Source organism: Filicampus tigris, chromosome 13, assembly GCF_054856515.1.
Source record: "Filicampus tigris isolate MCC_2025a chromosome 13, RoL_Ftig_1.0, whole genome shotgun sequence".
In the NCBI taxonomy this organism is placed as follows: Eukaryota; Metazoa; Chordata; class Actinopteri; order Syngnathiformes; family Syngnathidae; genus Filicampus; species Filicampus tigris.
In genome coordinates, this window is record NC_141229.1 from 13,576,190 (window position 1) to 13,600,973 (window position 24,784).

Below are 24,784 nucleotides of genomic sequence, written 5' to 3' on the forward strand. Positions count from 1 at the left end.
GACAATGTTGCTGACGATTTGTTGTCTTTGAATGTAATTAATTTGAATAGTTTGGGTTTAGGGTAGCTTTTAAATGGTGTTACAAATGAATAATCAGGCCAAAAGCGAAGCCGCACCATGTTGAATCGAATCGGAATTCCACTGAACTGAGCCGATTCGAATCGTTACCCTTGAAGCTGTACCGTTCCTGATTGTTTCATGTATCGAGATATGTATTACTCTCAATAGTATATATAGTTGAGCCCCACCCACTGGCTGCTTGGCACCTGCGGATCATGCATTTTTTTCCAGTTATTTATATTTTACTTTAATTATGGATTTTGGGGAGGGTTCCCCTTTATATTCAACAACACCCCCTCGGTTTCCATGGAAAACATATATTGAATATTTAGCTGCATTTTTTTGCAGTTTTGTCAGTTTTGAATTAAAAAAAAAAATCCCCAATACATTTCAATGGCCATCAATTATAGGCAGATTTTTCACTCTTTGTGGGGTGGCCTGGTCCATATGCCCTGCCAATAGCAGGGGTCGACTTTACCTGAAGGAAAGCGTTTCAATGGTTGTTTTTATATATCTGCCTTGTATTTGGCTGGCGACCAGTCGAGGGTGTACCCTGCCTCTCGCCCAAACTGAGTCAGCTGGGATAGGCAGCACGGCCATGACCCTGGTGAGGATAAGTGCTATAAAGAACGGATGTTTGGAGAACACAGTATATGAATTTCACCATAAAACAGCATTTTAAAAATCCCCTAAAGAATATTCACACAGTAACTTGCATCAAACAACAAGATTAGAAGCTCGTAAATGATCTTGGCCTAGGCCTTTGTTTTCACACTTTTGCGCACAAATCAAACTTCAGGATTGATGCCCAGAATGAATGATAAATTCAGGAGATGAAAAAAAAGAGTGAGTGACTGATTTGTAGGTTTTTGTGAAACAGTTTTTTGTTGTTTCTTTTTTAGGTAGCCTGAACAAAATGTTCAATGCCTGCTTCTTTTGAGATCGACCTTATTTTCCACTACAGTTTTCTCCAGCACTGCACACGTGCTCATCTTCTGCTGCTCAGCACGTGTTGAGCATGTGCACATAGCATATTGGGTTTGTGGGATTAATCAGCACAATGCATTCAAAATATGTGCAGCTCTTAATGAAAACACAAACCCATTAAGTCTGCCCTGTTCAACATCAGTGCTCTTGTATTGAATTGAGACGGCACTGAAGCAAATGGTACCTAGGACGCATTTTAGTTGGCAATAACAAAGAGACTGCTGCCGCAGCATTGAGTACTCGTTGTTGTTGTATTGGTTTTCTGGGGGGGAAAAATACCAGTTACATTTCGGAGGAATCCTGCGCTGTTCTTTTCTCTGGAGCTTACGAAAAGAGAAGTTGACCACAACATCCCCCCGCTTCACTATGTGCAGCTGTAGCCTCCTTTCAGCCACAGCACGGCAGCCTCAATAGACATCTCGTATGACTGCTGTCAACACGGTCATTAAGTCTTTCAGTGTGCGTCTGTTTAAACAAGCTTCTTCGGCAGCCGCTGGCCACACAAAAACCCATTCTTTGCCACGCGATGGTCTGCTTCTTTCAAATTCATGCCAGGGTCCATTGAAAGGATGGTTTTAAAGATATTGTACATCAAACAAACACTGTGAGTCTTGTGTTATCTGATGCAATTATTTACAAAGGAATGATATTGATACTCTTATCGGCTACTTCTGTTACCACCCAAGAAGAATTTAATGTTGCCAGTTAGGTTAAAAAAAAAAAAAAAAAAGATTTGGTGGAATTTTTTATATACACGTCTTTGAAGTTATTCTATAACCTTGTGAAAAGTGTACAGTAACGATACAGTATAAACATGCTAATATAACACCATGGCATTGAATACTGAACCATGTTTGGCAGTAAGTCAGAAGTATTTATCAATAGTATACCCCAGGGGTTTACAAAGTTTAAGTAGCACCTCGAGAGGAGGGTACCAGGTGAGTTCATGGGAGTCTCAGTAGCCTGAGAAAAATGAAAAAATAAAAAACATTTTTCTTAAACACATTAAGCTATCTATCTATCTATCTATCTATCTATCTATCTATCTATCTATCTATCTATCTATCTATCTATCTATCTATCTATCTATCTATCTATCTATCTATCTATCTATCTATCTATCTATCTATCTATCTATCTATCTATCTATCTATCTGTCATGATGGACCAATGCTCATTTATACTTCCTCAATCACTATTATTTGTTAGTTTGACCAGATGAACCACATTTCTTTCAGCACTGGCAGTTTGGTGCCACCGTTTCTGCACCCTCCATAGCAACTCCATGTTACTGGAGGTTGTCCGCAATGACCTCTTGACAGGCTCTACGATGTCATTGCCAAGATGCAGGGGAGGTAGATCTGGTCGAAAATGTCAAATCATTATTAAATAAATTCATTTCCAATAAAAAAAAAAATAAAAAAAACTATTTAAAGTTAGAATTACTTATTACTCTACACGGATAGTAATATTGTAAAGAAACTTCAAATATATTGTAAAGAAAATTCAAATGCAAGTAACTAGTATTAAATAGATTACATTTTGGAAGTAACTAGCCCAGCTTTGGTTATAAAGCATTTTAAATGTATTTTTAATTCAAAAGGTCAAATTTTATTTATTTATTTTAATTGTGGAGAGGGGGCATCTAAACACTTGAGAAGAGCATTTGAGAAAAAAAGCATTTTGTACAAGTTTTCATTTAAAAAAAAAAAGAAAGACACTATACCTAGTGCTGCTCGACAAGTTGGCTGGCAGATAACCTTCCAAAGGGTAATGAATGAATAGCAGTAGTAAACCTCATAGAGCCAAGGGGTGCAAACGCCGTAATTTAGACCAGAAAGCAGACCAAACAATACACTGTGGCGAAATCAATCACCTAGTTGTTAATTTTATTGCATGGAAGTGGAAGGATTTGTATACATCATTATACTAATCCATCCAGTAACTAGTTAGTTATTTTGTATCTTGCCTGTATTGACCATTTTATTCTGAACAGTGTTATAGACCTAAGAATAGCATAATGCCATGTTCTTTGGTTATATTTTACCCCACTATTGGCAAGTCAGTAAATCTATTTTTTCCAAATCCACACAAAAGTAAAAAATAAACAAAAATAAACAAAAGATGAGCCCAGACTGGCGGACATACACTAGCTGTCTGTCTGCGTCGAATGGCTGCATGTCACAAGGCCAAGAATATGTCTTCTAATGACAAAACCGACTGTTATTCTTGGACAGATTAATTAAATATGTTCTAGTCTGTGATTTGAGACATCTGTGTTTTTGGTAGCGGGTGCGTCAGTCAGTCCACGTTAACAGGTTACTGAAGAAGATCTTGAGTTGTTGTTTTTTTGTTTTTTCTGACGGTGCAATGGAGAACTAAAATTGGCCATTCATTTGGACCTTAAAGCGCTCCGTAAACATTGAAAACCGACATACTGTCAGTCGGGCATGATCACTCTTTCAAAAACAGCACTGGATTCCATCCCCCTGAGATAATTACCATTATGGCCTAAATGTGGATTTGAGGACACAGACTGCATTTAGTGTTTCTCACACTCAAACTCTATAACTTAAGTTCCCGATCAGTTGTCCTTCATTGCAGCCAAGACCTTAAATGTCATGTCTAAATAGACATGGTCTGCAGTGGTCTAAAAATCCTAATTTGCTTTAGAAGAAGTGGTTTTGTTTGACATTGCAGAGTGCAGAAAGATCCCTCACTGCATTAATACCAGTAGCATGAGCGTTTTGTGGCTTTTCCGAATGATACTGCAGTAGGTCCCAATGGGAAACAGGGTGTTGAAATACTGTCGAATGTCGGCAGTCAGGTTATGCCCTTGTCATAACACTCTTGCGGGGCTTAAGGATTTCCATTAGGCATGGCATTGCTTTCTACTGGGCAAATGTCGTATTGAACGGTAGCAGCAGGCCTGTGTTTAAAATGCTCAAAGGGCTTGTGGTTTCCACCCTCTCTATTTGTTCCCCTGATGTGAGAGAGTGCAAAGTGAGGTCTCTGCACGTGTCTGGAAGTTTGGAAACAGTGTCCTTAGACTCCCTGGGGTGTTTCAAGTCTGGAAGGGTCGAGCTACCGATGCGCCAAATCATAACATGATGGTTTTTAATGGAGGTCTCCTGTCGAAACTCTTTTAAAAAAAAAAAAGTGCATCAACACCGTACCATACAATCGGATACAATAATGCAATACAATGACTGAAATCACATACAGGTAGATGAGTGACACCCAGAGTAATGAACTTTCTTTCATGTTTTCATCCCAACAAAATAAGGCCTCAGTGAGAACTTGAGAGAGAGCGAGAACATAACGGCAACCAAATTGATGGACAAGCTGCCTGGCACATGCACTATTCAGGACATTCGATAGCTTAACTGGCTTTGTTCTCAAACGCATCCTGGATTCGCTTTTTGGTCTGTAGTGGCAGACTGTGAAAGAAGACAGTAGCCAGACGGGCATGACCGAATCCAGAGTGCATGTTTTGGAGTTCACTGAGTGCTACAATTTTTTCATGATCCAGAGATGAGAAGAACTTTCTCAACCCAACAACATTCTCAAGTGCTACCAGGGCAATTTGGTTGCATACCTGCATTGTTGCTAAGTACTCAAGGCCTGCCTACTGTCGAGACCCAAAGTTAATGAGTTGAATGTTTGCTCCCTGGCAGAAGCAGCCACTTCCTTGCAGGCAAAGAGGAGTCCCTGGCTGGTTTGCTACAGTATATTTTTCTCGAGAACAACCACACCTTTCTCCGAGAGACGTGAGCCAAACAACCCTAGCTTGTTGTGACAACTTGACTGAAGACTTGAACCTGAGGAAGATGGATAGATACCCCAAAACTGGAGCTATATAATTGAACTATTAAATTGGTGGAGCAAGACCATGGCCCCTTGCATTATTTTTCTTGTGTGGGCCAAATTAGTTCTGCTAATATCTTCCTGATAAATCCTGCAATACTAATCAAAGATACATGACTGCAATAGCACCGCCACTGATGCTTAGTGAATTGCCTGTTCTGTGGTTGAGCTGGAACATTTCCACGTAACTGTGCGTTATACCCAATGATAGCACCAAAAACACAGCCATACCATGACATAAATTGGTCCTATAGGCTTGGTTTCCACTTCAAACCACAGGCATTCAGTATTAACTTGAAGATTGAACCACCGCACTCTTTCTCTCACACCAACATAAACACAGTGATACAAATAGATGTGATTTATGACGATGTGTTCTGAGAATCAACATGGAGGATTATTGGTTGTCATTTTCACCATTTCTCAAACCCAGGAGACCTCCCAGAAAAGTGTTGTGTATTTTCACAACAGGCTATATTTAGCTGTTTGTCACGGTGGTCCAAGACTGGTTCGTTTTCACGCTTTAGTTGTGGAGAAACACTGAGCTGCAGAACTGATAAAGTAACCTCCAATCCCAACATTTGAGGGCCTTGAATTCATTACACATGTCTCTGGTACTTATGAACATTACACAGAGATCTGCTCATGTATTCTAATAGAGTTGTTGAAACTCTTGAAATTAGATAATATTGGTGAGCCACAGAGATTAACTGGATAGGATCTAATACAAAGTCTTCATGAATATTTTTTGGGTTTGGACATAGGCAATCTCATAATGGCCACGTGAGTACAAGGAAATATGCTTGGCAAAAGGGAAATGGCTGTAGATGTGTTAGAACAAATTATTTGGTACTGGTCAGGTTTACTGAAGTGAGAAACTATGTGATCATGTCAAGGATTCAGGCCATGTCTACGCAAACATGGCATTTTTCAACAGATACGTTTTCTGTGTTCATATGCAGCATGTATTTTGTGTCACCCAAAACTGACATTTTGAGGTCTCAGTTAAGATTAACTGGGGGGAAAAAACTCCTTTGAGGAACTCTACTCTCAGTCCAAAAATGTGTATCATATTTTACGTACCATTGGATGCGTCGTATTATTAGGCGCAATATCAATGAACAAGTGTATTATAAGCTGCATTATCATTGTGAAGCATTATATGTTATTCTATTGTAGTGTATGTTTATTCGATAGCTTTAGTGCTATTATGCTAAATTCAGACTGGGCACAAAATATCAGGTAGGGCCGCTTGTCTTTGGGAAGTGTTGACTGTATTTTGAATGTACTATATAAATAAGCCTTGACCTCAAATATCTCACGTAAAAAATGTTTGGTGTTTGATTCCTCCAACAGACAGAACTGTATTACTCTGAAGCATGTACTCTGTAGCGCAAAGCCTTAAATGTGTTATTTATTTTATTTATGTATCAGACTAGTAATAAAAGCAAATGTTTTCCATGTAAAAGACAAATATTGACACATCAACAACAGCTCTTAAAAAGGATATCACAATTCTGCTGTGGCTATGTCACAACCACACCATAAATCAACAAGGGCCAAATAATCTGTAGCGACAATTAGTCAGTGCCTTCTCTTTTTCCTGGATTGTGATCAGTGCATTTTTGTGCAATCTAGGAAATCACAAATGATGGCAAAAGTCTGTACCATGTGGCACGCTCATTATTCAAAGCAAGAACTTTCCGCATATGATTTCTGAATGTTTTGGATGACAAAGTGGAAAAACGGGCATCTTTTATTGGACTATAAAAGTGATCACATTGCATTTGTTATCAAGCGCAATGATCCACTTTGGGTTACATATAGTACCGCGGCAGCTACTCTCGTCTCCTGCCGCCCCGCTGGTGTACGCAGATAGCCCTGAACACCACCTTTTCCTCATCTCACACTAAGCGGGGGACAGCAAGACATTGTGTACAGCCTGAGCAGGTCAAAGAGTAGAATCTCAGCGGTCTTGATCATTGGCTATACATACTTTTACAATAATGAGGCTGTCTGACTGGCAGTTAGCGGTAGGTAGGCAACACAGAGAGCACGTGAGCATGAATTGTGCTTGTGTCTCTTTCCTTACGCCGGACACTACGGCACTGTGGGGTGTCGACATCAGAGAGAAGTTCAACAAAACTGTGGTTCCACAGGTTGTCCTATCAGCCAGCAGTAAACAGAGAATCCTTACATCGTATCGTTAGCCTATTAGCATAATTGCCCAGGTCATTTTTAGTTTAGGCGGCACGGTGGTCCACTGGTTAGCACGTCCGCCTCACAGTTCAGAGGTCGTGGGTTCGATCCCGCCACCGGCCTCCCTGTGTGGAGTTTGCATGTTCTCCCCCTGCCTGCGTGGGTTTTCTCCAGGTACTCCGGTTTCCTCCCACATTCCAAAAACATGCATGGTAGGTTAATTGATCACTCTAAATTGTCCCGAGGTGTGGTTGTGAGTGCGGTTGTTTGTTTGTCTCTGTGTGCCCTGCGATTGGCTGGCAACCAATTCAGGGTGTCCCGCGCCAACTGCCCGAAGACAGCTGAGATAGGCTCCAGCACGCCCGTGACCCTTGTAAGGATAAGCGGTGTAGATAATGGATGGATGGATTTTTAGTTTACTGTCACAATATCAATAAAAAATAACAATGTGTTCACTAGAAAAAAAAAGTATTTTTAGTTGTTTTTTTCTTGTTTTCAAGAAGCATTCAAAAATGACTCGGCTATTAGGCTATTAGGCTAACGTTATATAAAACATCCAGCATTTGTTGACAATATTTAAAACATAATAAATTCCACAGTTGTAAATAGAGGTGCTATGTGAGAAACTCCTCTCAGGCAAATGTCCTCTGTTATTCTGCATGCTCCCAGGCCACAAGCATTTCCAGGTTACATAAGAGCCTTTTGTGTAGGCGGAGATTTCCATTTGTCTATTTGTTTTTTGCTCCCGTTGGCCACTCATAAGTTTCCAATATCCTGATAGGGTTAGCCTAACGGAGAATGTCATTTTAATTAAGTGATAGAAAAAGGACTTGATCCCTCAAAAAGTGTATTCCCAGCTTTTCGCTTTGAAAAAACGCTTAACCCTTTATCACCTGACAACTTATCTGGACTGGACTATAAGTAGGTGTTTGGAATAGAGCCTGCGTGCTTCACTAGATACTACTACTTTATTCCTATTTTTCCTACCAGCATTTCATCAAAGCGAATTTATGACATAATGATTATATGGTAATCCAAAACATATGGAATTGTAATGACATTATGTAACTATTTTGATCAGAAGAAACGACAAGAATGAATGACAACAAGATGTATATGCATAGTTTTCATAAATGAGTCTGTTTAAAGCAACATAAAATACAACATAATCTTCAAACTTGAAAACAAACTCTTCGGGTAGCTTTCAGACATTCAAATTATTGTGGCTATCATGAATTTATTTTATGTTCAGCTTTGAAAATAAACGTCTGAGTTGTACATTGGCGTTGGATCTTAAAATCCATGTTTTGACTTTTGATGTTCACCTGATCATCAGTAAAGTTTGGTGGCCCTGACCATATGCAAGCGGCTGATAAAACCTCAAGTTAATTAGGAGCTACGTGTGTCTCTTGAGCTCTGTCCACAAAAACATGTGTGACATTTACACAGCATGGTCTTGGCTCAGCTAAATTTTGATCTGCCACTGACTAATCTTGTGGTTGAATGAAAAAGCATGCAAGGCTCTGTCAGCGCTACCACATCAGACAACATTTGACAAGTGGAATATCTGGCAAAGTGTCCGTAAGCCTGCGAAACAGAGAGGCCTGTGTACAAAACATAGGAATGTTTTGTTGGCTTTGCAGTCTATTTGTGTATTAATATGGAAATCTGCTTAAAGCAATGCTGCGATCAAAGTCCGAACAGCAGACACTTTAAAAATGCAAACTCAAGGCCTGGTATTCGTATGCAGCTGCTTCTTGTCCTAAATGTCCACCTAAAGAGAAAAACACCACTTGTCTCTTTGCTTGATCCAAGACTAACATTGTAAATAAGACTTCTGAATATTAAAAAGGCAGCACCGACACGGTCACCATAGACAAGCCCAAACATCCCAAATTTATGCCATATATCCACGTCCGCACCTGGGAAAATATTCAGGAACAGTCTGACATAAGTGAAAATAAATGTTTAAAATACAATATATATACAATCTTAAATATATTTTTCCACTTAAGTCTTAGATCATTTGCCTGTTAATTAGAGCAGTCAAAACGTTTAATGCTTCATCACAGTTAAATAATTAAATACAACAAACAGTCTGAGAAACATAATCCAAGAAAAACATTTGGAAATGGAATGTCAGCCAGGCCAAAGTCCTGCTTTTTGAATTGACGGGATGTTGGGATCATGCTACTTTTTTTTTTTTTTTCAACTGTCAAGTACATCAGTTTGCCTCAGCGTGCAAATGTTTGAACCTAAACACCCATTAGTCGCGCACAGCTGCTTGAGAAGTTAGGCCCGCATTTACCATAGCTATAAAACGTTGAAGATCATGTCCCTGCCTGACCTAAGATATAGAAATGGAAATCATGATGGCATGATGGCACAGCAACTCTAGTGAAGTCAATGCACTTTGGATCAGGAGTGAGTAAAGTATGGCCCGAGTGCCATTTATGGCCCACTCTGTTCTTCAATCCGCCCCACTGAGCAATTACATGGTCACATCAGATTTTAATTAAATCATGCCTTACATCATATTAATGAATAAATAAAAAATTCTAAAAAAGATTGGCTATAAAAAAGCCACTGATATTCAACTCGAGCCATGCGGTGAGTCAGTGTTGCTCACGTTTTCCTTGCTGTTTGTTTGTAAAGACATTATCTTGCCATGAAATGCCATTTTTAAGCCAACTCATGTGCTGATTACTGATAAACATAAAAACCTAACATCAAAGGTGTGTGTGGTGAAATAGATATTATATAGTTATAGATATTTTACAAACATATTTATTTTCTTTTTTAAATTATCTTTTATACATCATCCACAGATGCCCTAGCTCATCTGTCCCAATAAAAAATCAAATCAAATGTGGCCCTTAAGCATATAGATTTGCCCACCCCTGCCTTAGATGAATAGAAATGTTTACTCAGCAAATCTTTCCTCAACCACTTATTTCTGCTTGAAAAAGAACGTCTTGCATGGTGGAAGTCGGGCCAGAGCTACATCTCAGTGGAGAGGCGAATGATGTGCGCAGACCCCAGGTTCCAGCTGTGGATACATGTTAAAATGATACAAAGACTTGATCTACAGATTTGACCTAGTGGCGCAGATGTACTGAAAGTCAGACGACCGGCAAGGGCAGGCTCCACTTTAACCTCTGCATAGTGAGAAAATACTCAAAATCCCACAGAGCATATTGTCACCAGCCGTGCTGGGAATTCCGTCCAAAGGACGGACGGATGCCCATTTTGGGGATGGTTCGACGGAGATCAAGAACTGTTTTTAAAAGGATGGAGGTAGGCGGACCAACGGAATGTAAGGACAGAAACGCTTTAAAAGGACGAGGACGGATTTTTATGAATAAGGACAAAGCGACGGAAGGGTACCCAAGTCGCGGACGGAGGACAGAGGATGACTCGGCAAAAAGGGTTAAATGAACACAACAAATTGGGTCAAAACAAGGCAAATAATAGAGAAAAGAGCTGGGCACTATCTCCCGGGGCCCAACTGGTCAGACACCCATTTTTAGGGGTGACACGTTTGAAAAAAGGGCTCGATTAAGCAAGGGCGGAAGCGGATTTTATTCTGTCCCACTAATCGGTCCTCATGCGTGTGACATTGTCACGTGGCGGCCAGATTTCATCTCAGCCTATTCAGTAATATGCTTATGTTAACATGGCAGGGAGGTCATTGTTTGTTGTGCGGTCATGGTTTCATAAAGTAGAATGCATACGTGTTCAGAATTTTGTTCAGCACATTCATGGTGGAAGTGAGAACAAATTTAAATGAAAAAGTAGTGTTTAGAATTATGGCAGTCATATATTTTGTGTCATGGTACTATATGAATTGAATGAATAAAACACCAACGGCGGTGGCACGGTGGTCGCTTCACAGTTCAGAGGTGGTGGGTTCGATCCCGGCCCCCGGCCTCCCTATGTGGAGTTTGCATGTTCTCCCCCTGCGTGGGTTTTCTCCGGGTACTCCTATTTCCTCCCACATTCCAAAAACATGCTTGGTAGGTTAATTGGACACTCTAACTTGCCCCTAGGTGTGAGTGTGAGTGCGGATGTTTGTTTTTGTGTGCCCTGCGAATGGCTGGCAACCAATTCAGGGTGTACCCCGCCTACTGCCCGAAGACAGCTGGGATAGGCTCCAGCACTCCCCGCGACCCTTGTGAGGAGAAGCGGTATGGATAATGGATGGCTGGACACTAATGGCAGTCTGCAAACTGGTGTCAGTGACAATCACTCCAATTGGCTGTCAGCCAGGAAATGTAAATCAGTGCATGAGAGATACAGTGGCTGTCATGTCAGTCATCAAGTGTACATCAGGCACCTGTGTTTGGGCCTGTAGGGTTGATTTTTGACCCAACATAAAACATTACTGGCATACAACCCAATATATAGTTAATTTGATCCAACAATTGGGTTAATTTATAAGAAATAACCCAGAATTTTGACCCAACACAAACAATCCAAAAATTGGGTTAGTGAAATAACCCAACAGTTTTTAGAATGTAGTGAAGACTTTCCACTTGTCAGGTGTCAGTTTTTTTTTTCATTCAAAGAATTCAATTTCATATGCTTGCGACAGTAGGTAAGACATTATTGTGACAGGCCCACTCAGAACTTTGCCTGCTGTAGTAGTGTTTATACAGACCTTGAATTGGAACGTGTCTCCCGTACATATGAAGCAAGCAGCTTTCAGCGGATGTTGGATTGCCTTGCTCTCGTTCCTCCCTTGAGTTCCCAACAGTGCAGATGGTGGCCGGGCTCAGGGCCAGCAGGTCTGTGACTGTTTAGTCACTGGGACATATTGTAGGAGTGGGCAGCTGTCTTGGAGTTGACAAGCAGACATCTTCCTGTCTGAGAGAAGGACTCCTGTAGGTGGTAATGAGTCACCCTTGCAGATGTATAGCTCCTTTGTATCATCCCTCAGATACAAGACACAAAGTTCAGCCCTGCTCTGCTTCCATCTTACAGGTCATTGTAAACAACTAAAATGAAAAAGGACTTACCAGAATGTTTAGATCCTCTTTCTACTCCAAGTATCTTGTGAGAAATAAGACCAATAAGGGTTGAAGGACACAATATTTTTTGCAGTCGACTATGACGTGATTGAGTCGAAGTTATTCTATTGTCATTGATATTTTTTTCAGCACAGTACAGCGGTCCCAACCTTTTTTACGTCACATACCGGTTTCACGTAGAAATACTGTATATTTCCTAAAAAGTATATAGTATGATATAAATATAGGCTACTGGGCTCATTTTTGGTCAAATATTTCGACACGCTTGTAGCATTGTATACCACCGTATGTTATAAGTATAAGTACGTGTTTCGTCACACTGTCGTAAAGGACACAAGTGGTTGGAGTATGTTGTGATATGAATGAAGGTCTCATTATCACAAAGTTGTTAAATGAGCATTATTGGACATAATATTTTGGCAACAAAGATGGAGCCTTAGTACTGTTGACCTTGTTCCTCGTTGCAAGTCCCTAGGTTAACCTTTTAAGACTAGCAGAGATCAAAATAGCCAAAGCTAGTGTGGCTAATTGCTATTCTGACCAGCAGATGATTGAGTCCTAAATTGTCTGTAATTTAGCCGATTGGAAGAAGAAATGCCAAAAAAAAAAAACGATTATCAGTTATGTGACTTCAAACATTAAAAGTTATAAACTATGCGAAATTAATCAACTATAGTCATAAACGAAGTTTCATCTTCGGAATATTCTTTCACAAAATCAGTACTCTTTTCTTTTCCATCCGTTTTTGTTTTAAGAGCCAAAATGTTAAAGATACAGTAAATGATAACAGACTCCAATGTGGTGTTTTAAACAAGATTATTTTCAACATCTCTATAATTTGTAATTCTGGTGCAGTATTATGTGTCCATTTTACCAGGGCATACGGGAATGTATGGAAATATACATTACATCCCACAGCATCATGACCATTAATCTGTGGTGGTAGCGTCTGCTTTTGAACTTCCAAAGAAGTGCTTGTTTGGGGGAAAAAAAAATTGTAAACGCTACTGTAGCCAGGCCATCAGCTGCATCCCCTAATTAAAGGAGTTTGAATGGACGCTGATTCCTTGACAACACCCATTGGTTTTTCATAGGGGAGCTGCAAGATCAGAGTTTACTGCAGTTGCTGTCATTGCGGTCGATGACTGGAGTTACATTTGCAAAACTAGGGCATCTTGGGGGAGCCTGGGGTGAAATTGGGATGAGTCATACGCAGCTGAGTTTGATATATTTGAAACACTTGTCACTCAACAGAGGAGGCCTTTAAATACACCCCTTATGATCCACGACCGTTTAAAATCCTGCAGTTGTTCGAGGACGCTAATGTTCAGTTATTGCCATTGAGGATCCACCATTAGCTACATACGTGATACAAATGTTCCTCAATTCTTTGCCGGGAATAGAAACTTTGTCCTTAAAAGTCGAAAGGACATGCAGTATGGAATCGGTAATAGACACCTGGAAATATTTCATGGAAAGCTCTGCCTGGTGCCCATTTAGCAATCACTTTGTGGTTTTAAATCCATCTTGAAGACAGCAGGAGTTTCGTCTTCTACATGGGTCATTAATTGCTGACGGAGAGGATCATTTTACGTAATGTTATGTAAGGATGATATAAAATAGAGGTACTCAGCACGCTGGACGGCCACCCATACGCGAGCACTTCATGAAAAAAAGCGATCTGATGCAGAATTCGGTGTAACCGGAGTACAGTAAATATGAGGGGCAAAAAATGAGGGAGGGCCTAATGAGTCATGTCTCTGTGAGACACAGGTGGAGATTTGATTTACCACATTCAATGAAAGTTGTAATCAAGTAATTGTTATATTTAAGGGGTGTCATCTTTCAAGCTTGCTTTATTACAAACATACTGTTCATTTTCCATGCACACATAATATGTTCCGGATTAATTTTGACTCTGACCAAGAATATCCTCATAATAATCTTCAAATGATGTGCTAAAGTTGTTTTCAAAATGTATTAATAACCTGTTTGACATTAAGAAATGGATGATGATTTGTATTTGTTGCATTACAGGCTTGTTTTGCTCTGTGCAGATTTTGCATTTGTGTCAAGACACCCTCTGACCTCTATATGACTTCTATCCTTACATTTACTCAAAACAGTTGCAACAAAGTGCTGTACATCAATGCAAATCGAACATAAGACATTTAAACAACACAATCTAGAAACAATAAAACAATAACAAAATTAGCACGATTAAAAATATATATACAAATGAATAAGACACTAAAACAAGGCAATCTGTGCTAAAAGCCTTTTTTTTTTAAAATCTAATTCAATGATACAGGGGTCCCACTTGATCCAATAAAGCCGTAACTGTGTAGCACCATACAATAAACATATACATACAATATTTTCATTTTGTGTATTTTGTGTCTCTTTGGATTAAATTCATTGGTGAAACAATGTCATTTAGCGTGTTTCTTATTGCTGTCAAATTTGTCTAAAACAGTATTAGGTAACACAAACAGGTTAGTCTGTCCCTGTGCTGTTCTTGAAGCGCCCAGCTACATTATAATTCTAAACCTAAACGTGTCTATTTTCACGTGGATTCATACTACCCTCTGGTGGTTAGAAAGTGTTACAAAAGCCACTGGTATGAGTACCAACAGTTTCAAAGCAATACAATCAATGAACTGCAATTGGCTGGCTACTAGTACAGGGTGTCCCCAGTCTCTCGCCCGAAGTCAGCTGGGATGGACTCTAGCTCACCCGCAACCGTCATGAAAATAAGTGCAATAGAAAATGGATGGATGGGTAATCAATGAAATCTCTTAGAATCTAAACAAATAACATGCATGATCGTCTAGGGCTAATCACATAGGCAGTTTACCGCAAGAGTTTATAACCGTGGAAAAGTTTCTCCATAATCAATGTACAGTACATTTGTGTAATCCATACTGTGGGACTTCTGCTTTAAATGTGCCTTATCCACTGATCTGTCACCAATCACTTGTTCCCATTTGTTTGCTTTTCCATTCGAATAATATAACAGATTGACATTTGCTGGATGTCACATTCAATGCGGATGAGCTGAATCTTAAGCTGTCCCAATGACACATTCCCACCACGTCACTTCATCCCTTTCATCGTCTGATGAGCTTCAGAGTCCCCTAAATGCCCACTTAATCCTGATGTTGTGTTCTTTAGGAAGCAAAACTAACTCTAATCACAGGACATTATTTCGCCCATCGACAGTGACTTTTATTCTTTGGCTGATTACCGTAAACCACACAATGTGCCTGGTGAACAAAGAGCGTCTTGATTGGGGCCTTCGCATATTCTCCCGCTGCGCTCATCCTGCTGGAATGCTGACTGAAACATTCTGTGGTCAGTCCTGTTTAATTTGCCTTTTACCCGTTAGGCTTAAAGCTTGGAAAAAGAAGTGTAGCAATAGAACAACACGGTGCAAGGAAGGAAAATCAGAGGCCTGCTACTTTTTGGGACTTTCAACACCACAGAAGAAAATGCACATTGAAGGATGGAGAAGCTTGACGTCTGTTAGGTAATGCAAGGGGAGGTTTTTCATTTTCTTGATGTCAGGATGTGGTGCCAAGAACGAGAGACTACTGTTAGTGGCTTCAGGACGTAAAGCCACATTTGTGCCGATGGCAAGGCCAGACATTGAAGCCAACCTGGTTACATGAGTCTGGCTTTTGGTTAGTGCTGCCAGGTTAACATATTTTATGAAATCATTCAAATTTGTTTGTCAGCACAATTTGTTTTTTTATAGCATGTTCAGAGAATTTCCCCGTCGATGGACATTGCATTGCACTTAAAACATGGCTGTGAACAAATAGGCTCTAAAGATCAAGAGTCAAAACTCACAACTTACTAATTCAGTCGCTATATTTAGGAACTTTTCTGACACCTGTAGCAACTATTCAAATACACAACTAATAAGTTTAGTTCCTGCTAAGAAACAGATAACATGGGAGAAATCATTGTCACATTATTTTGCTTATAGAGGCTGGTTGAAAGCAAACACGGAGTCAATTGGGTTGAACATGCCTGAAGGCATAATGCCTATTTAGATTTTCGCATAACCAGAGATTTATCAACATGTTGGAACCTTTTTGACCTGAGGTATGTGCTTCTAAACCACAAATATTTTCACCTATATCGTTTTGATATAGATATTTTTGACAAAGGTACACACTTTAAGTTAATGCTGGAAAAAGTGACGTAATGGAAAATATTCTTTGGTATCAGAGCAAATGAAGAAAATCCCAGAAGGGGGGAAAAAACTGACTAATATATATTTTTTTTCGGGCATTAGGCGGGGGACACCCTGAATTGGTTGCCAGCATATTGCAGGGCACACACAGACAAACAAACATCCACACTCACACCTACGGGCAATTTAGATTGTCCAATCAACTTACCATGCATGTTTTTGGAATGTGGGAGGAAACCGGAGTACCCGGAGAAAACCCACGCAGGCACGGGGAGAACATGCAAACTCCACACAGGGAGGCCGGGGGCCGGGATCGAACCCACGACCTCTGAACTGTGAGGCGGACGTGCTTAACCAGTCGACCACCGTGCCGCCCTGTGAAATTTGTCTTGGTAGGAAAAAAATGCTGTTTTTAATGAACTGTACTGAAATGTACTTGCATCATGTTCAACCTCTGAAACCTCGGGTTTTATATTTCATCCTTGCAAGATCGTGGTTGCCATCGGGAATAGCATGAGATTCCCGAACAACTGATCAATTTCCGGGCCAGACCATGGAGACAATAGTACAATCTTTAATTGACCTATCCAATAAACAATAAACCTAACATGCATGTTTTGGGAATGTGGGAGAAAAAAACAGAACTGTGAGCCAGACGTGCTAACCACTCTGACTGCGTGCTGGCAGTATTAAATTAAATAAACAATCATTGAAAAATTGAAGTAAAAAGGTCAGTTCCTCAACAACCTGTCAGTTAGTCAAGTGGCTCATAAGCGTTATGCAATTTCCACAAAACTTTGTATGGGTGACCGTCATGAAACTTTGGCACAGCTCTGGATACACGTGCTGAAGAAATGAGAGATTATCATTACAATATGCAGTTTATTGAAGAACCAAATTAGGACTGTCCATCCATGATGGTGGTCTGTGCTTTACTGCGTGTCATTCTAGTTCCGAACGAAAACACAGCTTGAATGATTTATGATCATTATTTTTTGCTGATCCTATTAACATTCTCACTACATTTGCATTAATAAAGCTTATTTTAAGAAAAATGATATTAAAATGAAGCCATCTAATATCACGGATGTCAGCTGCAAGGTTTTTCCGATGAGCGTCTACGATACCGGCACTTGCAATTTGGGGTTTTGAATGTTATTTTATTCCTGAAATCTTTGTGGCGACATGACCCCAAGTCTCACCTTTCACCGCAGGCTTATGGCATTTTGCAAAAATGCCACTAATGATGTCAGTCTTAGCCACAGCTGAGGGCCTTGACACCCAATGATAATAAATAGTGGAATGCCGTTGGGAACAGAACAGGTCAGTTTATCTCATCTGTCATTGCGGCATTGGTACAACATCAGAGTAGAGTTTAAAGTATTGCGTGAAGGAAATCTGCTGTCAGTAGTCTTTAGTGGGCAAATGTCTTATTTGAATACATGATATTAGGAAGAGAATCTCAAGCATGTCATAGGCCAAGCATATATATCCATCCATCCATCCATTATCGATACCACTTATCCTCACGAGGGTCGAGGGGCGTGCTGGAGCCTATCCCAGCTGTCTTCGGGCAGTAGGCGGGGCACACCCTGAATTGGTTGCCAGCCAATCGCAGGGCACACAGAGACAAACATCCGCACTCACAATCAGTACACATGGTATATGCAATTATCATGTATGTATCTGTTTCTCAAGGTATAATGGACTCCAATTTGAAAGACGTAGATCAACATCGTGAAGCGACACTGGAGAACGAGTCCTACCATTACAGAGTCAGTTATTCGCATGGAGGCAACAAGGTGACATTTATCTGCATTTTGTCTTCATTCAAGTCCTGTGTGTGACTGTGCTATTAGTACAAATATTTCTTCCATTTCCAGGCAGATTGTTCTAAAAAGGAGGAGGCAAACAAGAAGAGGTATGGCACCGTCCAAGTGCACCAGACAGATTGTTTGAATACTTCCCCCTTGTCGTGTGTCCCCCGTCAGTCGCTCTGGCAACAATCCGGGCAGAGTAAAGCGAGTTGTGTCATATAAGAGGAAGACGCGTCATCTGATGGTGGCTCGGAAAAAGCCCCAAGGATCAGGCAGGACACATGATGCAGCAAAGAAAGACCACACGACGACGGGCACAAGGAATATTCAGAAGGAGGTGTTTGACATGGACCCTCAGGTGTTGACGGCAAACAGCAACCACGATACTAGGACGACTGGTTTTCAACATGATGAGTACTTGATCCTTGCTGAGGTCAGGAATAAACATCAACTGACTGTATGTAATTGTCAATTATTCTGAAGCATTATTCATTTCTGATTTTTTTTTCCCAGCTCACAAGGGATCACAGCACAATAACTGAGGTGCTACTTGGAAGAAACCTGAGACTTAAAGTGGCCTTAACACTGTGGAAGAGACATTTTGGAGAGTTGATAACATACTTCCTGAGGTATTGTACAGTTCTTAATAGATTAAGGAGACCAGCTGTCAGAAAAGTGAGACCATGCAGTAGGACTGATCGATTATGAAAAAAAATATTAATCATGATTATTTTGGCAATAGTAGAGGTCACTATTATTCAAATGATCATTTATTTTTGGTACAAAACAAGAAAATGTTTAAACATACAAAAATATAAAAACAAATAAATGTAAATAGGGTCCTTTTGGAACAAACAAAATTAATACAATTTTACAAAACGTTTTTATAAAAGATTTAAAAAGTTGCAAATGTATAAATTCAAGTATAAATTCCTTGTGTAAATAGAATATTATTATTGGATGGAATAGAATATTAATCATTGTTTTTGAAAATTATGCCAATTTTGCAATCGTGGCGTGTAATAATCATTGTTGTAATTGAATTTCGAGTTACTCCACAGCCCTACGATCCAGCATCATGAAGTGCTTTGACGCTTTCATTCAGTTTCAGTGAGCTCACTCAACATTTTAAACTAAAGGAAGGAATTCCACAAATGTATATGCAATTTAAGACGATGTGGTTGATTTACGGCCCAAACTTTGTCAATAACGTATGGGCTTGTTGTGATGTCATCTGTGCTACACAGAATCCAGGATAACAGTGTCTTTGTTGACATGCTCCCTCTCATAAGCAAGTGGTAAGCTCGCAGTATCACTGACTACGAATTAAGTAAACGTTAGTTCAGTCTAATGTTCCGTGCAGCATGGGTGATGACTCTTCCAACATCACCATCGGCTGTTGTGTGGACCTGTTCCCATTGGTTCACAACGTCCTCATCAGTCCTTATGATAAGTGAGTTTGAATCTTGTAAGCTGCCATCGCATTTGACCTCAACTGACTGTAACCGAGTGGTCTTGGTCCACTTAGATATGTCACTGTCGGTTTAACGTGGATCAATTCCGTTTTGAACCGCTGGCGGGAACATCTTAAAGTAAGTGGCTACACTGGATCGACTGAGCCTTCTCTGGATAGGTATGTGCTTTCACATATTTTATTTTGGAATGAATGCCTGCTATCTAACAAGCTGAGCAACCAACAAATGTCAAGCGAAGCATAACCTGTAAATGTACATTTCTTGCCATCGTTGCATTCACGGTCCAGTTAATCCCTGTTGCAGAAATTTCCCCGTCTTTAATCAGCAGTTGCTGGAGTTATGGCATCAAGAGCCGAAACTGAAGTCTTTTCCTGGAGCTGCGGGAGACATGGCAAAGGTCAACGGTGCACATAGGACCATTACGCTGTCTTAAAGCAGGATGTTTCCCTGGTAATATAGCGTATTTTTCCCAACAGGTCATTGATTCCTTCCTGTCTCAACTTACTTTCCATCCATGAAGAGCCAGAAAACTAACTTTCTTCAAGTGCAAATCCATCCGTCGAGGTTATGAAAATGTGCAATGTTCTCATGTCATTCTAACGTCAGAGATTACTGGGCTTTTAAGTCTTTAGGCAAGACGAGAAAAGTTCTGCGTTTTTTTCATGTAAATGTTGATGTGTCGCTGGCTAGCGAGGATCATTAAATGTGTTGTTTGGCAGCAAGGAGATCTGATGATTTCATTGATCTTTAACCTTGAATGCATTTGAGCTGAGCTGATCAGATATTAGAAGCTGAACCTTTCTGAGTCGGACTTCAGCCTTATAAACTCTTGAAGGGATTTTGTATTGGCAAGAGATACGAGGTGACTCATCTTACCACACACGTGTGGCTTTATCTGACTTGACACAGATAAGCGGAAGGGTTGGCGTCTGCCATTGTGATGTGAAGTTGAGGCTGAAGTCCAGCCAAGATTGAAAGGGACAACCCTTTGCTTTTGTATGTGTACTTTTTATTTGCGCTTGATTAAAGCGGCTGCGTGGGAGAAGTTTTGCGGGAATATTTTTGTTACTGTGAGGACTCGAGCGAAGGTAAGACATTTTTTTTTAGTGGCTCTGATTTATGTGTTTTTATAGTCACTTATGCTTGATGCATGTAAAACGTGTCTGCAGGAGGAGGATGATATTTCAAGTTTGGTTATTGCGGCTCGTGCTTTTGGTCTGTCTGAGTTTATTTGGAGTCAACACGGAGCATCTCCAAGCAGAGAACCTGCATCTCCTACCCGCTGATCAGCATAATGTGGTCATGAACTATGGAATGAGAGGTACAGTATATTCCATTTCGTTTAATCAAGTATCACATGTTGTCCTCAGTGTATATGAGGTGCTAAGTTATTGTAAAGATGTGAACCTTCTTTGACTTAACAGCGGTCAAAATTAAAAAAAAAAATTACATGAAGGAAACTCATTATCATAAGCATATGCGTGCACTTTGTTTGACACCTCAATGATTACTTTTAAATGCTTGGTTTGTTTTTATCTTAGGTGGATTCTTTAGTGCGTGTGATGGTCAAATTCCACACTCAGGGCCGAAATGACTCATGATTTTCCAGTGGCATCATTTGTGTATCTTGGTACAAGCAATACAAACAAATTGTTGTAATATTGTGGCAGATGTTCAAGGTTTCGCTGTGTTTTGCCAAGAGACGATGTGCCATCAGTGTACTCAGCCGTTCCCATCGTTGCTGCGTCAGCAGTTTTATAGTCATAACAGAATTCAATTGAAAAAAACTGGCTTATTAAAAATGCAATCGTCAAAAACGGAAATATGTAAACCTCTCATCTTACTGCAGCGATTCCCAACCACTCTGCCCTGACAAATGCAGTAACTTATCCAATTTTACTGATTGGCTTTGAATGATCTTTTATTTAATACAAATAACGTATTCATCATTAATGTCGTACCTTACATTCTTATTTTTGGTTCAGCAGAATATTTCATATAATATTTGTATTGGATATCATTGTATTATTCAAGTGGTCATAATGTTGTCACATTTTGGGGGGGATTGAAGAGAGTCAATAATATGGTTTATCTTAGTATTCATCAATACACAATGAAGCAAACGTTTTTTTTTCTTTTTAAAGAGGAAATCAACCCAACAAATATCTTTACAAGAATATGTTCTATGCAGTCCCACTAGTCGAAAAATTCTGATGAATAATGCATTTGTGGAATGCAGCAAAATCCACCCGCTTTTTGCCATCTCAGGGGGCGGCCATTTTGCCACTTGCTGTCAACTGAAAATGACATCAGAGTTGCTCAGGGTTCAAGTAACAACCGATCATGGCTCAGCTTCAGAAAACAGATGAGCCGTGATAGATGGCTAAAAATGGGTGGATTTTGCCGCTTAACTCCTATAACACAAATGCAATATTCAGAATGCTGTGTTTCGACTAGTGAAGGCGCAAAAAATGTTTTTTTGGGGAGTTGACATCCCTTTGAAGAACAGTTTTTATCCTCAAGGATAGAAATTCAAATTCCTTCAAATTAACAGCTATGCATGTCCCCACAGTGCTTCCGAGAGATTGTCATGAAATGCTCATGAGCTCTTCAGGTCACGCCAGAGATGGCGTGTACCTGATTCAGCCGGGGGATGCCCCCATCGTGGTGTACTGTGCCATGCAGGAGGGAGGATGGACCATAGTGCAGCACATCACCGTGAACAGCAGCGTCAGCTTTGACCGAGTGTGGGCCGACTACAAGCATGGTTTTGGAGACGTCACTGGGGATCACTGGCTGGGGAACGAATACCTTCACCAGCTCAGCGGAGGCCCAGCACACCACAAACTGGGAGTCAAACTAGTGGACCGAGACGCTGTGACAAAAACAGGAGAGTATAACCCTTTCCTGGTGGAGGACGAGTCATCGGGGTACAGGCTGAGGCTGGGGTTATTCCGGGGCACGGCCGTGGACGCCCTCACCCAGGACACAGAGAACTACCTGCATGATAACCAGAAATTCACCACCAAGGACAGAGACAATGATAACTATTTCCAGAATTGTGCCAAGTTGGAGTTTCAGGGCGTGGCCGGTGGAGGTTGGTGGTACGACGCCTGTGCCGGTGCCAATCTGAACCGCAGGAATGTCATCTACTGGCAAAAGGACTGCAACAAGGAGCGACTGTGCAAGTACGCATGGATGATGGTGAAACCATCAGACACTGCTAAACCCGTTCAGTGCGGCAACTGCAAAAAGGATGAGCTATGAAGACATTTTTAGCACGGGATACAATCTGGCAACTGGCAACTATAAAGCAGAGGTGGCAAAAGTACTCACACAGAGCTGGGCTCTTAACCCTTTTTTGCCGGTCCAACCTCTGTCCACGACCTGGGTACCATTGCGGCCTCGTCACTCCGTCCTTATTCATAAAAATTATCACCCCCCCCAACCCCGTCCGTCCTCATCTTTTTAAAGCCCTTCCGTCCTTACATTCCGTCATTCCGCCCCTCATCCTCCGGCCCAAAAATGGGCGTCCGTCTGGGACAGACCGTTCCGGCCCCGGGCGGACTGCCCAGCTCTGTGCTTTACTGAAGTAAAAGTAAAACAATTACACACTCAGAAATGAGTACTTAAGTACAAAAGTGAATACTAAAAATGAAATTCCGCCGATTTCAATTGTATACAGTACCCGTTTTGATAATTTGGCACAATGAGAAAAAAACTGCCATCAAATCGTGTTCTCATAGCTTTAAAGCGGAAGTCAACCCAAACATATTTTTTTCAAGAATATGTTCCCAGCAGGCCCACTAGTTGAAACATGGCATTCTGATTAATTTTGCATTTGTGGAATATAAGTTAAGCAGCAAAATGCACTTGTTTTTAGCCATCTCTGGGGGCGGCCATTTTGTCAACTGAAAATGACTGCTCACAACGACCAATCACGGCTGACCTGTTTTCTGAATCTGAGCTGTGATTGGTCGTTGTGCGCGGTTGTGATGTCATTTTCAGTCGACAGAAGACAAAATGGCCGCCCCCGGAGATGGCCAAAAACAAGTGCATTTTGCTACTTAACTTATATTCCACAAACGCAAAATTAATCAGAATGCCCTGTTTCAACTAGTGGGCTTGCATAGAACATATTCTTGAAAATAAAAAATTGTGTTGACTTCTTTCAATTAGCTCATGATAACAAAGCAGCAAAATACACCTTACATGAATTTGTTTTTCAGATTAGAATGAAAACAAAGGTAGGAAAAATCACAAGCACCAATCATTCTTGTTGCTGACAACATTAAAAAAAGCTTCTCTTTATCATGCCCATGGGTGAGGAATAGCTTCCTTTTCCAAATCAGTTACATCATCATTGTTCATGCTTCCCTGGTTCACGTTCCGCTTTATAGCTCGACCATGGTTGACTTCACGTCTCTAATTTTACGTTGTGTCATCAACCGCAAAGGTGGAAAAAAATAACAAGCTCTATTTTGAAAAAGTAAGGAGTAGAAAATACACCTGTATGTATTCAAATATTAAAAGTACATATTTGTCAGAAAAATGAATACTCAAGTTATGTAGGTTTGTACTTTGTTTTTACCACCAATGCTATCGGGGACTAAAAATGAACAACAGTGCATCAGACATCAACTCCCAAAACGTTCTGCAGGACATTAATATTTATTTGAAAATGCATGAACACAGTTTCTAAAATACAGAAGCATAAGCAACAAATAAAACAATTCAAAATGTAAAAACCATCTTAGTTTTCCTTGTACATAACGTCACAAAATATTTGAAATACACACATTTGAATTCCTGGTTTGAAACAATCGTTCCAAAACAGAAATATATTGGCTTTGCGACAGTATTTAAAAAAAAAACATTTAGAAATAGCGGCTTTATGATGATAACAGTATTTGCAAAAGGCATTTGTCCGTGATGTAGTATCAGTATCGTGAAGATGAAGCACATTAAGGGTTAATTGTGCCCAGCGAAGCGGGATGCTGCCACAACTGCCTGTGCTTGTAAACAACAGCATGAGAATTAGAAGCTAAAATATGTGTCGGGCAGAAACAATTACTGTCAACGCAACAGGGCTGCACGCCGTACCCTTTACACAGATGCGGTCCGGCCTCTGATATGACTCGGATAAAG

At 40.4% G+C, this 24,784-nt stretch overlaps 2 protein-coding genes across 5 annotated transcripts in view; both read left to right on the forward strand.

The window, feature by feature from the left end:
• Positions 1 to 20,679, forward strand: part of LOC147137665 (KATNB1-like protein 1) — a 33,712-nt gene extending 13,033 nt beyond the window's left edge. Inside the window, exons 1-10 of one of the 4 annotated variants that reach the window (XM_086050592.1) lie at positions 18,021 to 18,146; positions 18,228 to 18,265; positions 18,336 to 18,594; positions 18,675 to 18,790; positions 19,409 to 19,459; positions 19,525 to 19,614; positions 19,690 to 19,794; positions 19,940 to 20,033; positions 20,113 to 20,200; positions 20,546 to 20,679. In XM_086050592.1, the coding sequence (XP_085906718.1) occupies positions 18,021 to 18,146; positions 18,228 to 18,265; positions 18,336 to 18,594; positions 18,675 to 18,790; positions 19,409 to 19,459; positions 19,525 to 19,614; positions 19,690 to 19,794; positions 19,940 to 20,033; positions 20,113 to 20,154 (921 nt within the window). In that variant the 3' untranslated portion in view covers positions 20,155 to 20,200; positions 20,546 to 20,679. Of the gene's footprint in view, positions 1 to 18,020; positions 18,147 to 18,227; positions 18,266 to 18,335; positions 18,595 to 18,674; positions 18,791 to 19,408; positions 19,460 to 19,524; positions 19,615 to 19,689; positions 19,795 to 19,939; positions 20,034 to 20,112; positions 20,262 to 20,545 lie in introns of those variants that run through there. The other 3 variants (XM_086050593.1, XM_086050594.1, XM_086050591.1) reach the window with 3 other exon arrangements.
• A 133-nt stretch (positions 20,680 to 20,812) lies between these two features.
• LOC147137666 (fibrinogen-like protein 1-like protein) lies at positions 20,813 to 23,444 on the forward strand. The gene is made up of 2 exons (XM_086050595.1): positions 20,813 to 20,957; positions 22,209 to 23,444. The coding sequence occupies exons 1-2, from the start codon at positions 20,813 to 20,815 to the stop codon at positions 22,901 to 22,903; spliced, it is 840 nt and encodes a 279-aa protein (XP_085906721.1). The 3' UTR covers positions 22,904 to 23,444.
• Positions 23,445 to 24,784: the final 1,340 nt, after the last annotated feature.

Coding starts and splice junctions, on each gene's coding strand:
- LOC147137666 (XM_086050595.1), top strand. CDS start 20,813: ATGATATTTCAAGTTTGGTTATTGCGGCTCGTGCTTTTGGTCTGTCTG. Junction 20,958..22,208: donor CATGAACTATGGAATGAGAG/GTACAGTATATT, acceptor ATGTCCCCACAG/TGCTTCCGAGAGATTGTCAT.